We start from the raw sequence: 16,590 nt of genomic DNA on the forward strand, positions 1-16,590 counted from the left end.
TGTGATCTCAGAGCAATACTTAAATAAACATTGTACTATAAACGTATTGTACTTGTTCTAATAAATACTTACTTAGACTAAGTTTTCCTCCAAAAATCGTACGATCAAAAGCGTCTTTCCATTTGAAAGGAACTTGCAGCTCATTCGAACAAATTTTTCCTTCTAAAACACAGATTTGGTCGAAGTACCTAGGATGATAAAATATGTTTCATAAAAAACAATTCATCGGGTTTTCTTTAAGAAATTCAAAATTATTTTTAAAATCAATGTTTAAAATTCTTTTAAATGACAAGAAAAATTTTAGTCTAACAACTTAGGCTACTATTACGTACACTTTATCTATAGTTTGGTAAATTTAAAGCTGGTTAATTTATGGCTTCCGAGTCAAAGATGAAAATATTAGATCGATATTAATTAATACTGATTTAATTTTAAATAATCATTTCCAAATATTGTTTACAAAATAACATTAAGTAATCATTAAAAAAAATGTCTGCATATCCCCACCAAAAGTGCTTCGTATCTGCCCTGCTCTAAAATAGATAATCGGCTCTTTCAACGAGGGTATGTAGAAAAATAGTATACGCACCACGTTCAGAGGTTGAAAAATGTCATAGATTTCACGTTATCTGTCTTCGGCTTTACCTCGGGCATTTATTCAAGTGAAATCTGCGACATTCTTAACCTCGCTTACTAGGTGCGTTATATGCGATAAATCACAATATCTACAAATAAGTTTATAGAAATCATCACATAAGATTTATGTTTGACCATTAAATACAAGCAGTTGATGCTCACACATGCTTTTAGCATAGAACAGAAAAATTTGTTTCAATATATTTCGGTTAAGTTTACGTATGTATATACATGAGTGTGTGTATGTATGTGTGCGCGCGCACGTGTATATATTTTAGTAGGACTGGGTACTTGATTTAAAATGATTTTGTAAAATAATTAATTTTATTGAACCGAAACTGAAATGTTAATGCTATCGGGTAGCAGTAGTTAGTAAGATAATTACAAACTAATAAGAGAACTTTCTATAAAGTATAAAAAAAACCTAAAGTCATACATATTAGTTGAGCTCTGTGTTCATGTGTGCTAAGCACCAAACCCCCATTGACAGATTATGCTATAAGTACATCATTTTCTAAATAAGTTTTAAATTTTTATTTTACCAAGCCCTAAAAATAAAATGATTGAATGTTTAGAATGCATTAAATTTTAAATCTGATCTTACCAGATTTGAGAGACAACGACAATTCTTGGTAATACTCGAGAAAAGATGTACTGCGAAGGGGGGGTGGGGAGAAAAATTACATGGTTGCTTATAGAAAGGGTTACAAAATCAACTTATTCTCTATAAAAGCGGTACAGCTCAAGTAAAAAAGAGATCTGCCTTTGACTTCCCCTTTTTAAGTGGGCTACAGTGCTAGAGACCTTTCGCTTGAAATTAGCAGTCTATCCATCGTATGTCAATGACAATTCCTTAAATTTTTTTTTTGACTGAGCGAATTCCAAATTTTTTAAACCATGATTACGTGTTTTCCGTAGATTAAATTATGCTACGAAATATCCAGGTGAATGCTGCCTTCTTGCATGTACAGAAATTGATAAATAATTAAAATAACGTCCAATGATGGTACTGTCAAATTATCTACTTATTAAAAAACAAAACGACGTTTCAGCCGTTTGAACAATGTCCCGGCCCTCATGAGGTACAAAAATCTGTGAGTAATAAAAAAAAATTCTTTACAATACAAATTTCAGTAAATACAATAAACGCAAATTAAGTGAAGTGTATAATACACCTTTAACTCTTTCGAAGGGGATGTAAAATTGTAATTACATAATGCACATACACAAATGACACAGTATACGCACATAATACAATCAAATAAGAATCGCAAGCAGTTCCTTGTGTGATACACGTACACAGATCATGATTTCCTAATACCATAAGTAAAAGGGGTCCTCAAACCATGTACATTAAGTTAGCCTCCTTACTTAGTTGACTTAACAAGATACTTGTAACGATTTTTTAATTTTTCTGTATCTTGTTATCTATAAATATTATTATTGAAATAATGTATATTAAACATTTCGGAAAACAGACGCTTTTTATTATTTTGTTTTGTGTCTAAGATTTTCATTTTATCAACATTGAAGTTGGGTGTAAATTCATTGCTATGTTATGATAGTACAGATGTATCCTTTTTTTTCTTTATGTCTCTTTTATGTTCTGCCATTCTTAATTTTACAGCTCTCGATGTTTGACCCACGTAAAAGCAGTTGCAATTCGCACAAGGTATGTGGTAAACGACATTATTCTTACCGAGTGGCTTGGTTACATCTTTTCCAAGTGAAAAGATCGGATTTCATTTATTGTTTAAACTGTTTACAAAACCAATGTGAAGCTTCTTACAAAAATATTCAATAGGACCATGCAAGTAGGGAATATACGGTAATGATAAGATTACTTTATAATTATTATTGTTTCTATTGCAAATGTCAATCTTGTTCATGTTTTTTAAGATATTTATTCTTTTGTTTAAAAATTTATCAACAAATTTTTGAGAATAGTTGTTAGCTAGTAAAAATTTATTGATTAATTTTAGATTATCGTTATGAAATTGAATGTCTGCTAATTTAATAGAAAAGTCTACTAATGTGTAAATTATACCTATTTTATGTTGGATTGGATGGTGGGAAAGAAAAGTCAAGTATCGGCCTGAATGTGTTGGTTTTTGGTACCAATTAGTTAGCACTGTGTTATTTTGTTGAATAATAATTTTTAAATCTAAGAAACTAATGCTGTTGTTGCATGTCTCAACAATGAATTGTAATTCCAGACAATAGCTATTTAAAATGTTTTTCGTATAGTTAATATATTTAGTAGGCACACATATGAGAATATCATCCGAATACCGCGCACACAGTGAAACATGAAAACATAACTTCTCTAAGCATAAAATTTCAAGTAAATGCATTACAAGATCACACAGATCTCGACTACAGGGACTGCCCATCGGAGAGCCAAAAATTTGTTTATAAAATTTGTTGTTGAAATGGAAAAAAGTTGAATTAAAATCAAAGATACACTTGTGCAAAATTCATTGAGAGAAGCATTGATTTTAACATTCAAGAATTTCCAAAAATGTCTTAGTGATTTTATGATCAAGGCTTCACTAGTATTAGTACATAAACTAACAACATCTAGACTAATAAGAGTGTAACCAGGTGAAATGATAATATCTTTTAATTTATTTTTTAACTCATAACTATTTTTTACGTGTGATTTCACCAGCAAAATATTCTTAATCAAAAAATTAGAAAGAAATTTTGAAAAACTGTAAGTAGGTGAATTCAGTCTCGAGACCATGATACGGATAGAAAAGTCTTTTTTGTGTATTTTTATTAGTCCGTAGCATTTACATAAGTTTTTTTTTATGAATATCTTTATCAAACTTATTTAATTCATCAAAAATAATTGTTGCAAGTCTCTCGTTAAGCCAATTAAGTAAGGAGGCTAACTTGATGTACATGATTTGACGGCCCCTTTCCTTTATTGTATTAGGAAAACATGATCTGTTTACGTGTGTCTCACAAGGAACTGCTTCCAATTCTTATTTGATTGTATAATGTGCGTATACTGTGTCATTTGCGTATGTGCAGGGTATAAAAGCAACGAAACTTGAAACTATGACAACATAACGATATTATATCTCCTTCGTAAGAGTCAGAGGTATATTATACACTTTACTTAATTTGCGTTTATTGTATTTACTAAAATTTGTACTGTAAAGAATTTTTTTTTATTACTCATAGATTTTTGTACCTAATGAGGGCCGGGACATTGTCTAAACGGCCGAAACGCCGTTTTGTTTTTTAATAAATACAAAATTTGACAGTACCACCATTGGACGTTATTTTAATTATCAACCAACCGTCATTAGACGTCTTATATTATAAAAAGTATTAAAATTGAGAAAAGTATATCTGTTAATGTATTGTTACTTACTTCTACACAAAGTTAGATATTTATTATGTTTTTTAGTTAAAATATATTCATAATGTATTAAATGTATTTTTTCATTTTTCTTTTTAAGTCTTGCTTGTAGTTTCAGTTGAATTTTTGAACTTTAAACGGTCATAGTAGTGAGTTTCTTTGTCAAAGTTGCTGGAGTCACCACTCGTTATCGCAACTGGCTCTTACTAATATGAATAAGAAGACGAAAAAACAACAATACTCATATGGTTATCAATGCAGGTTGAAAGTTGCATTTACATAAGTAGAACCAAGTCGCAATTAATTCGTGGTGATACCGGCGCTCTTAACAAAAAAATTTACATCTAGAAGCGTTTTCTATACACCAACAAAACTTTTTGTGGACATAAAATATAAGAAATAAAAATTCCAATCTCTGCAAATCCTAAAGGCTTGTTAATTTCTGTGGGAGTTAGAACTGGCATTTTTTTACGTTTTTTGAGTTAAGAATCCAACTGCTGGAAGCGTTAACAAAGTAAACCTTATGCAGATCTCTTTAACACCCTCACTCTCCAAGAGTACGAGAAGAGGGACTGACTGGCTACTTTCCCTCGACTTTACTTTAATTTCAATTGAACTTCAGTGCCACGTGGCCTTGCTTGTGATGAGCAGTTTATTTCTTACATATCTATGAACATTCCTAAAATAACTTCATTAAGTGAGCCCTTCTCATTTACTTTCAATTGTGGATATTGGCTTGACGTAGGTTGAAACTATGATACAATATATTCACGTAACTGCAGTTGTAGTCTATGTAGTATATGAAAATACAATTTTAAAAAGCGCATATTTGTATGTATCATTATTAATTTTATACTGCATCTAAGATCTTTAATGTTTAGAGATAGTGATGAAATTATAAGGTATTGATTGCAATCTGTAAATATTTCTTTCAAATTTTACTTGTTTTCATTTAAGGACATTACAGTAAGAGGGCAAATTCAGAGAGTGCAGTGAGAAGGGAGCGAGCGTGCAGCAGCGCCGGCAACTGTTTTGCATGGATTTATACTCTTACATATAGGATTCTGACACTGTTTTTTTTATTTAATTGAGAAAATAACTTGTCTATACCTCTGAAAATTGGATATAATACCAGTATTATGGTATTGCGTCATGCCAAAAAATTGGACTAATTCTACAAACTATTTTCTCATGAATTCCATTTTATGTGACTTTTCCGTGAGGTTTTTTAATAGTTAATACCTAAGAAAGGATGTTGTCAAACGGTCTTTAAATTTATGTGTTACTTTGTAACATTATTAAAAACACCCTGTTAAAATTTCAGGAAAATTCTACCCAAAACGCTAGATGTAATGAACATCCTTAATTATTGCATTTCGTTATAAAGGAGAGAGGGGAATCAGCGGCACTCTAACTTCGAGTACATTTTTCAGTAAGATTTTTAACTTCAATAATACGAGTATTTGTTGTAACACATACAAAAGATAAAGCATCATTAATGGTATGTACAAACAAAATTTTTCTTATCAATTTATTTTTAAATGGTTATTCAAATAACACAAGTCACATTAATAATTAAATTGTTTCACAGTATTAAATTGTTATAAGTTACACTGTCATTGAAATAAAATAGCTCACAGCTACCATTTTCTTTTTTGATCAATAAAGCAGCATTAACAACGACAGCATTAAAACAATTGTTATTTGTTTGTGGTATTTTATGTGAAATGCCATGTTGAATTGCACTCTCTGGAAAAAATTGGTTAAGCGTACTGATAATTAACATCTATATTTTAAGGAGATAAGTGCTGAATGGCAAAAGGTTTCACAAGTAGTTAATCACTCCTAAACTTTGGCTTTCGTTGATTATTCGATAAAGCTTTAGTTTTTATTTCTCCTTTTGCTTTTGGGTATTTCTTTATTTTTTCAACTGTTTGAGCCATCTCTAATTCCTTAATGTAGGCGTCTTCAATTACAATAGCAACTTTTCCTGACTTTCTTTTCTTCGTTATAACTAGGTTAAATGTTACATTTCCACTGATTGATACTTGAGTATGCTGCGAAAAGTTCTGAGCACATTGAAAAATCACAGACAAAGAATTTCTCTCAAAATTTTCTTAAATTCGTTCAGTTGCCTAACCATTTAAGAAAAAATATTACATCGTGAATTTTTCGTTTTACGTTTAACAAAAATAAATTTTCGCTTACTATTAAAGAAAAAAAAAAATACAGCAGCTGCTATTGAACCATTAACTAACAAAAAAAAGGACTTTCACTAGTTTTGTTTCTATGTAGATTTGACGAAAGACCTGAGTTATTGATTACAGCTACGTTTTGCACTTTAGTTGTCTTAAGAGTTACGATACTACTATTAATTTGTTTACATTCTTCAACTTGTTGCGTAATGCAATTTTGGTAGTTTAGTTAAAAGTTATGAAAAGAAATAATCAAGTATTTAAAAAAATGTGTGTACAACCGGCCCTCCGTTTTTGCTTCGCCCGCAACCTACTAAATGGAATAACGTAGAGTGGTGTTTTACTTCCAATTCAACTACTTGTGACTTTTGGCATAGTTAAGACTCTTGTGACTCCTTAAGGCTATTTTTTTCATCTTTATGAGAATGTTATTTGTTAGCAAGGTAGTTCGACGTTTGATGACCCTGAAAAGGAGCAGTGAGCTTCTTAAGTAAACTCTTTCTTGACTTAAGTTTCCAGCAAACGTGATTGCCTTTATAACTCAGGGTGATCAACTCTATCCTGTTATTGCAGCACCACACTGATCAAGAAGAAAACTACAAATTTTGTAGCTTTGGAGCTAGTTGTAGAGATCTTTCCCAAAGTCTCTTCGTATAACGTCAAAAACGTTGGTGTCTAAAGCACCTTCTTTATTTGCAGACTCAGTTGTTTTGGTGACCTAAGATGGAGAGGTTGGTTCGTGATGCTTGCCCGTTGAAAACTGTCCCATTGGCTCACATTTATTGTTTTTTCTTCATAGCTGGTAGGTTCTCCCAGCGCAGACCTTGCAGAGGATCGGTGATTCCTGGTTGAATGCTTAAAGTTGAGAGGATAATATAGGGTTGTCGGTCACTGGGGTTCCTAGCCTTGCGACGAACAACTCTGCTCTTGACGTCTGCCAGTGAATGATTGACTTGGTTTAATAGTGGCCGGCTTAACATAGGCTTTTGGTTGACAAATCGTCTCTGGAAATCGTAGTAAAAATTTATTTGTTGGCAAAGTAATTTAAACTTGAGTGGTCCTTAAAAGAACCGATGAAATCGATGGTTAAGTAGGGAACGTAAATACTTATAATGGCCCTGAAAAGGGCCAGTGATGAAACTTGCAGCTATTTCTTATTATTATTCTTGATGATGGAAAGCCAGCTGCGAGTAGCTTGACTCTTCTCTGTAGGTATGCTGTTGGGACGACCACTAAGAAGGAGGCTGTTGTGGCTGCCCATACTCTTTAGGGCTGTCTTCCCTGGCTTTCGTTTAAAGTAGAAAATTCTCTGACGGCACTAGGTCAAATGGTTGAATGGCCACTAAACGGCCAAAGTGTTGAAGCAGGTTGGGCTCTGCCTGTACACGTTTCCTAGTATTCCACCAGAGACGTTGATGTTCCAAACGCCTATTTTTCCGTAGCAGTCGGTTTTTTTCACGATCCGGGGTTAAACCCGATTTATTTCGCTTACCCATCAAAGATGAGTGTCATCGGTAGACGAAATGCCCAGCTGCACGACAGACTACTCTGTTCTTGGTGTAGTGCCAATAATCGACTACGATAATCAGTTTCGATGGGGCTTGTTGTAACCACTCTTTACTGTCTTTGATTGCAGGTGGCTTCAATTTAACCTCAACGCCATCTACCGGATCCTACTAAACTAAAGAGCAAAGCGAGCTTATTTTATCAAAACTTTGAACTTATTCATCCGTACTGTTATCAACTTTTTCAAGAAAAAACCTATGCGAAAACCATCTCGGAATCATCTAGAATCAGTATGCAAAATTTCAGCAAAATCAATTAAGTGGTTTTCGTGGTTAGCGATTACAACGGTTTTAGCGACTTTGCTGTATATATTAGTAAGATGGAAAGGTAGTTCGATGTCCAATTAGCCCTAAAAAGGACCAGTAAGCTTGTAAAATAAACTCTTTCTTGACTGAAGCTCCTAGCAACCCTTTATACTTCATGGTGATATTCTCTGGACTGTTATTGTAACACCAGACTGATTGGGAGAAAAACTACAACGTTGAAAGTGTTGGAGCTAGTTGTAAAGATCTTTTTCATTGTTTCCTAGTATCACACCGAAGACGTTGGTATCTAAAGCACTTGTTTTTTTGCAGAGCTCATTTGTTTTTGTGATCTAAGGTGGAAAGATTGTTCCGTTTACTAATAGTAAATTACGAACCTAGCGAGAAAAATATGGTGCGTATACTATTCTTCTGCATACCCCCATCAAAAGAACTGATTTTTTGTTTTTGAGCAGGGCAGATATAAAACACTATTAGCATGGGTATGCAGAAAAGTTAATTTCTCCTTTATAGCTATTAGGTTCACCCAGCACAGATCTCAAAAAGGATCAGTGAATCCAAGTTAAATGCTATAAGTCAAGAGGGTAATATATAGAGTCGTCAGTTGGCGGGGTTCCCAGCCTTGCGACGAACAACTCTGCTCGTGACGTCTGCCAGTAAATGACTGACTTGGTTTAATAATAACTGGCTTTATATAGTATTGAGTCGAAAAATCGTTGCCAAATATGGTAGAAAAAATGTATTTATTGGCAAGGTAGTTTAATTTTAAGAGGCCCTTAAAAGAACTGATGAGATAAGTGGTTCAGTAGGCAACGTAAATACTTATTATGGCCCTGAAAAAGTTCAAGCTATTCCTTATTATTAATCTTCATGATGGAAAGCTGGCTGTCGGTAGCTTGTCTCTTACCCTTGAAGTCTCTGTGTATAGAGACCGAGGTGAAGAAAGGTACACCACTGGCCGAAGATTGTCTCGTCTTCGGGTTATTTTCCAGATAACCAACCGTTCATCGTTAGTCAAGAAAGTGGGCCTGGAAAACACCTTCTTTGTAGGTATGCTGTTGGGACAACCGCTAAAAATAAGGACGTTGTGGCTCTCTGAACTCTTCAGGGTTGTTTTCCCTAGCTTGCTGTTGTAAAAAAATTTGCTCTGATAGCCCCAGAATGGTTGAACGAAAAGCCATGAATCAAATAGCTGAAAAATATTTATACCTCGATACACCAAACGATGTGACTGTCGTGTAAGCTACGTCCAATATTTTTCGGCTGTTTAATTATCCTTAGCTCTATCAACGCTTTAGTTTTGTGATGTTTTTAGTAACATATCATATACAAGGCCAAAAGCTGGTATTATATATTCGTGTTGACTACCACATGTAAGTGCGGAAAAAATTGCAGGCCTATAATTACGAAATTTTTAGTGCAGCAAATACTGAAAGTAAATATTAGATGTATTTACTTTTTTAAGCTTTATACTTAACTAGCAGCCCCCCGTCTCGGCTTCGCCCGAGACTTACTAAATAAAACACCGTAGTGTGTTGACATGTAATGTGAAACATTTTTAGTTAGAAAATTTCACACATATTCCCGATACATCTTAGAACAAAAATCTTATTAAAAACATATTTTTCAGAATCCATATAGTTTATTTGGTCAAATACAAAGGTGTAAGAATTCAAAAAAATAATTATGCTGAAAAGTAGCGTGCGTTCTTTATGCCATAAAATAATCGATGGCTATAAGAAGTTGTTGATTTACAGTTTCTTCTGTGTAATTTACGAAAAGGGCTATTTTTTAAAGCTGTTAAGATTTTAAACCCCCAAAAAATTTATATTAAAAAAAAAATTTTTTTTCTCATATCTCACAATTTTATTACCAGAGCAACAAAGTCCTGGACCTTAAACCCAACATTTTTATTGCCACAAAAACAGAAATACATTTTCTACTTATTTAAAAATCTGAAGTAGGATCTTTAAAGATTTCAGAGATTGCTGTGAGGGTACAATGAAAAGCTGATCTCTCACGTAATGGACTCTCAAGTTGTCGATTTTGACGCTGCTGTTTCAATCTCGATAAATTTTCTGCGTCAGTTTCTTGACGTCAAAGTAAAATTGTATTTATTAGATACATTTAAAGTTTTTCTTCCAATTCACCCTCTTGCGACTTTTGGCATGCTTTAAATTTTTGTGACCCCTAAAGGCTGTTTTATGTCAACTTTGTTAAGTTCTAATACAATTGTTGGCAAGGTAGTTCAACGTCCGATGGCCCTAAAAAAGACCGGTGAATTTCTTAAGTATACCCTTTCTTGACTGAAGTTAACAACAATTGTGACTGTCTGGATACCTCAAGGTGATCTTCTCTGGCCTGATGTTAAAGCCCCAGACTGATTGGGAAAAAAATTACTAGGTCCGAAGCTTTGGGGCTAGTTGTAGTGCTCTTTCCCAACGTCTCCTGGTATAACGTCGAAGACGTTGGTGTCTAAAGCACCTTTTTTATTTGCAGATTCAGTTGTTTTGGTGATCTTAGATGGGGAGATTGGTTAGTGATACTTGTCCAGTGGAGGCTGTCCCGTTGGCTCAAGTTTTTTTTCCTTTATAGCTGTTATAGGTTTGCCCAGCGCAAACCTTGGAGAGGATCAGTGATTCCTGGTTGAATGCTTAGAGTCGAGAGGGTAACATAGAGTCGTCGGTCACCAGGTTTTCCAGCCTTGCGAAGAACAACTTTGCAGGTGACGTCTGCCAGTGAATAGCTGACTTGGTTTAATAGTGCCCGTCTTTAGTTAATATAGTCTTTTAGTCGACGAATCGCTTCCGGAAATGGTAGTAAAAATGTATTTGTTGGCAAGGTAGTTTACACTTAAGTGGCCCCTAAAAGGAACCGATGAAATTGATGGTTAAGAAGAAAACGTAAATACTTAAAATGGCCCTAAAAAGCGCCAGTGGTGAAACTTCCAGGCTATTCTTTATTATAATTCCTGATGATGAAGAGCTGGCTACGGGTTGCTTGATTCTTACCCTGGGAGTCTCGATGTACGGCGACTGTGATGGAGGGAGGTACGCCGCTGACCAAAGGATATCTCGTCTCGGGTCGTTCCCCGGATAACCAACTGCTCATCTTTAGACGGGAACATGTGGGTAAGCGCGTTGGGGACGCGACGACCAAGAAGGTAGCCGTTGTGGCTTCCCGTGCCCCTCAGAGCTGTTTTCCCTTGCTTACATTTGTAGCCACAAATTCTCTATCTACACCAGGTGGGATGGTGGGACTGCCACACACCTCTAAAGAGTTGGTGCAGACTGTACTCTGGCTAGATATGTCTTCTGGTATTCTGGCAGAGATGGCATCGGTTGGAATTAATTTTTTTTTTTTTGATAGCACTCGTCGAGATTCAGGGTGAAGGGACACTTAGATCCCTTCCCCTTTAGAGAAGAGTGTCGTCCGTAACCGGGATACCCAGTTGCAACGCCACCTAGCGGATTTTACTGAACTAAAGTGAAAAGCTGGCGTATTTTTGCAAAACTTTGAGCTCATTTATTGCTATTGTTATTAAATTTTTTAAGATAAAAACTATACTAAAACCATCTAGGAAGTATCATGAATCAGTGTGCAAAATTTCAGCAATATCGGTTCAGTAGTTTTCGCGGTTAGCGATTACAACGGTTTTAGCGACTTTGCTTTATATATTAGTAAGAAAAGGAAAACAATTTTGAATTTTAAAAGTGCCTGAAAACTTACGTGAATTAGTAGGGCAAGTTTATCTTGGCTACAGAAAATAATTGTATCATCATATGCAGTTTCACTGTATTCGTAACCTGTACAAAAAAACAAATGACAAAGTTAAGAGTCCAAAGTCTAGCATCATGTTCGATTTTATATTTTTCACTTTTTAATAAATACAACTATGATTCAAATAAGTGGCTTTAGTCTGGCTGAATAACTGGCGTCAAGTTCAGCTTCAAGTATCGCTCAATGTCTGTCTGAATGTCAAGCTAAAAGAATTGCTAAAAGTACGGCTAAAAGTACGGCTAAAAGCACGGTCAAAGTACGGCTAAATGTATAGCTTAAAGTATGGCTCTAAGTATAGCTTAAAGTATGGCTCGAAGTACATCTCAAAGTCTGGCTTAATGTCTTGCTTAAAGTCTGGCTGAATGTATGACTGAAAGTATGTCTAAATGTCTGGCTACATGACTGGCTTATTGTCTGGCCTCATAAAATTCATATATAATTTTATGATCTTTTCTCAAATCTTGACCAACACAGTGCATTTAAATAAATAATTGTATTTATTAAATAGTAAAAAATATATAATCGAACATAATGCTAGACTTTGGACTCTAAACTTTGTTATTTGTTTTTTCTGTGCAGGTTACGAATACAGTGGAACTGCACTTTTCGATAATACAATTATTCTTTGTAGCCAAAAAAATTTTGCCCTGCTACTTTACATAAGTTCTTAGGCACTGAAAATTGTGTACTGTAATAGCCAAACGATCTATTAACCTGGTACGTGAATAATCAAAATTGGTTACATAAGTATTGACATTTACTTATGGGTGAATTCAACGTAACTGATTTAGACGATGCCTCGAGTACGTATAGGTTTTCGTAAATAGTCGAAATGCATTAATAAAAAGGTTCGTTTTGATGTAAGAAAAATTCTCTTTCTATGCCATAATTAAAAGTCGTGTTAATCCAGTGTCGCCTTGCAATTTTATCACCCTTTGGCTCTTGCTCTTCGAACACTGACTTTGGCAACTAAATGTACATTTAAAAATGTTAACTAAATGTACAATTATATTGTTAATAACAATTTTTAAAAAACGTTACATTTTATGAGTAACAGTACATCATGTTGCATGTTTACTGACAATCATAAATAATCGTAAAATAAATATATTGTCAATAATAATTTTTGTATCGCATTTCATTTTTTAAATGTAATACGATTATATTTAGCTGCAATACTATTGTTTAATACGTAAGGGTGTATATTTAATGATCATCAGCTGAATGAAACAGTAGTTTTTGTCATACCAGTTAATTTATTATTGATTTTACAGTCACAAAAACAGCTATTTATCTGGAACAGTTTTTTTCTTCTTTTATTTCACTACTATAGCGATAGTGCTACTTTTACTACACTCTAATTAGAAAACTTTTGAATCTTTTTGTTTACAAGGTTATTTTATGTCCAAAAGTTATTAGCAATCCTGTACACACAATATATAGAGTAGCACATAATAGGGATCTAGCCCTGTAGGAAATGTGCGAGCGTATTTACAGATTCGTCTTAACTACGGTACCCACGGCAAGAGAAACATCTTTGTTTCTGCTTGCTGGTACAGTGTACCCTTACGTTTTGGGAATTGTTCGTACGATAGCTTACAATCAAGACTACGACAAAATAATATAGGCCAAAATGAAGATAAAGATGGGGAGGGATAATTATCAAGGTAATAAATACTTGACAAAACAAAGGAAGCACACAGTATGAATGGTCAGATCATAGACAAAAGCGGAAACGCACGTAAAAAATTCAAACTGCTTCTTAACTGTCAGTAAAAAAGTTGTGTTTTTTTTACACTTCAATGTCAGATGTAACGCATTATATTATACGTAAGTTACATAATAGAAGTATTAGCCACCGCGAAAATGAAATGTTTGTGATCTTAAAATATAGTGAGTTCGTATGTAATGTATCAACCCTCATCCGCGTATATTGTATTAAATAACATTGAAGACATAATACCATACAAAACTTCCAAAAAAGGTTTGAAAATATTATTAACAATATATTTATTATTAATTTCACAATTAGTTATCACTGTCAAGAAACATGCAAGATAACATTCTGTTACTGATAAAAAAAAATTATAAAAGAAGGTCTAGAGTGCCAGCTCACTAACGATAAATTGCGTTAGGTATTACTTAATTTATAAATTGAGAAACATTTCTGGCAGTAGTGCGAATTCTGTTTGCATTTAAAGCAGTCGAGTAGTGGCTCACTGTCAATTAGTTAACTAATTTATGAAATAATTAATAAACACTACAGAAAGTAGATCGTTTCTGGAAAGTAGATCGTTTTTGGAAACTAAGCGTTTGAAATTTAATTTATCTTTTAATTAAGTATATGAATTCAGTCACTAAATATCAGCGAAGACAGTGTATAGCGAAATCGGTTATTGGGGATCAGCTGCTTCGGATACTAATAATTTGATTACTGTTAGTAAAGCGTATTCGATTACTGAGTATTAATTCCCAAGCGCACTGGGTTATTAAATTGAAGATCTTTTTTTGTGGATTTGGGCGTATAATATGTTAAAACTGTCCATGGCGGTTTACGCATACTCGGTTTCTGGATGCGTACTGCGCAGTCTCGGGTCATTAAAAGTTTTCGGGTCGGTTGGCGCTATCTCAAAATTTCGTCATTAGGGTTCCGAAAGAAACTGCGAGAACAAATAACATTTTGTTAATTTAAATTTCTAGTTAATTATATTGTGTTTTATCATAGTACAAAATTAACAAGAGGTACGCAAGTAGGATAAATTAGTAGTTTTCGTCGGATAAGTGCCATCGTCTCCGGGGCTATTTTGCGGCCCAAAGGACCTGCGAAGCAGAGCCCGAGGGACGTAAGGTAGCCACGGAGCGTTGGCGCTTATGTGGCGAATGCTATTTTTCCTACCAAGGGCACACTAGCCTCTCAAAAACGCCCAAGGTAGGAAATGGTACATAACGTCACTAGGGCACAAAGTAAAAACATAAGCGCCCGAAGGGCGTGATTGTTGTATGATGGTGCCCGAGTGGCGTATAATATTTTTCTTACCTACTTTTTTTTATTACACTTTGTAATTGAGTTTGTTGTTACGCTGTGAATACAAAAAATCTACGTTGGTCATGTTTACCTTTTTTCGGGCTTCTACTTGACAATTTTTTGTCTATTTTAAGTCAGATGCACTGAAGAGGTTGACATCTCTATCTCAATTTTTTTCCCAACACATATGGATTTTGATAAAATAGGGTTAGTTTTGGGCCAAGGTGACACTATGGTCGTACGAAGCTGTATGTAACTGATTCTTCATGACGTTACGAAGGTTTGGAAAAAAAAGTCAAAATATAGAATTGTGCCAAAAATGTATGTTATATTTGAGAGTATCATACGTGAACAGTCGCGATTGTTGTATGTTGGTGCCTGAGTCGCGTATAATATTTTTCTTACCGAGGGCGCAAAGTGCAAGTTTTTTACCCGTGGGCACACTTTGCGCCTCGTAAATCACTTTGGGCCCTAGGGCAGAAAAGTACTTTGGGCCCGGAGGGCGCAAAAACTTTTCTGCCCGTGGGCCCAAAGTGATAACAAGGGCGGAAAATGTGACCCGAGGACGCAAAGCAGCAGTTGCACTTTGGGCCCATGATAAGAATAGTAGTTTTCGTCGAATAAGTGCCATCGTCTCCGGGGCTATTTTCTCGGGCTAGCAGGGTCCGAGGGACGTAAGGTATCCACGGAGCGATAGCGCTTATGTAGCGAATGCTATTTTTCGTACCGAGGGCAAACTAGCCTCTCAAAAACGCCCAAGGTAAGAAAAAAAGGATTTTGTTCACACAATGACTTAAGTTGGGTTAGATTATAAACAAATGTGACTTGAGTGCTAAGAACTTTATGTTTATTTATTTACAATGTATGTAATTAATACATATTGATGGAACGAATTTGCTTAAGTTAATTTAAGTACATTTCCAATGGAAAATAACGTTTTATGTATTTCTTACAATGTAAACGTTATACCTCGCTAGAATTAAAAGTAAGTCATGGAGTACATAATATTTCATGGAACATATATTTAAATTTACTGCGACAAATTTCGTCTACCTGTATGTGTCAATTTCATGAATTGCAAATAAATAGTTCTAAAGATTGTAACAATTAATAACACTTACGCGTATATGGGACGTTTCACGCGAAACGTACCAGGCCCGCCGCGCGAGCACTCAAAGTCACTGTTTTTAGCTCATTTTCTCAGCCATATTCCTATCCTCAAAATATTGTTGCAAATAGCATTTTCGATGTATTTTTCAGTCAGCTTCCCGATGGTGTGGTTAGTTTTCCGAAAAATTTCATTTTCACTGAAAAAAAACACAAAACAAGCTATATCTCAAAAAAGGCATTTATAATATTATTTTTGATAGGCTAGATGAAAATCTGAGGTTTTTTTACATTTGAAACGTCTTTTTTCACAGTGTGCTTTCACTGAAAAATTCGAGTAAAACAATACCAAAGAGTAGACGTTCGGCCGTCTGAACGCGCGCTCAAGTTAATTATGAATACTATTAATTTAAAAATAGTTTCTAAACAAACATTTTCTATTACTTTTTAGTTATAGATGAAGTTCAAGATGTAGGATTCTTTTTTTTTTTTTTTTTTTTTTTTTTAGTGGTCGCGGTGGCGCAACGGTAGAGTTGCAGTTCCGTCGATCTCCGAGGTTAAGCTGCATTCGGCGCGGTTAGTACTTGGATGGGTGACCGCTTGGTCACCATTCGAGTCTCGCCGTTTCGCCTGTGCTCTTGATTC

The 16,590-nt window shown here is 34.7% G+C and overlaps 1 protein-coding gene across 1 annotated transcript in view; it reads right to left on the reverse strand.

Moving 5' to 3' along the window:
* Nucleotides 1–16,590, reverse strand: part of LOC149375133 (apoptosis-linked gene 2-interacting protein X 1-like) — a 415,535-nt gene that overhangs the window by 321,662 nt on the left and 77,283 nt on the right. The window contains exon 3 of the mRNA XM_089590084.1: nt 73–188. Coding sequence (XP_089446210.1) covers nt 73–188 — 116 coding nt within the window. The remainder of the gene's footprint in view (nt 1–72; nt 189–16,590) is intronic.

The sequence above is a fragment of the Copidosoma floridanum genome, unplaced genomic scaffold, assembly GCF_036245765.1.
Source record: "Copidosoma floridanum isolate Cflo_tuat_1 unplaced genomic scaffold, Cflo_Japanese_pri ptg000011l, whole genome shotgun sequence".
In the NCBI taxonomy this organism is placed as follows: domain Eukaryota; kingdom Metazoa; phylum Arthropoda; class Insecta; order Hymenoptera; family Encyrtidae; genus Copidosoma; species Copidosoma floridanum.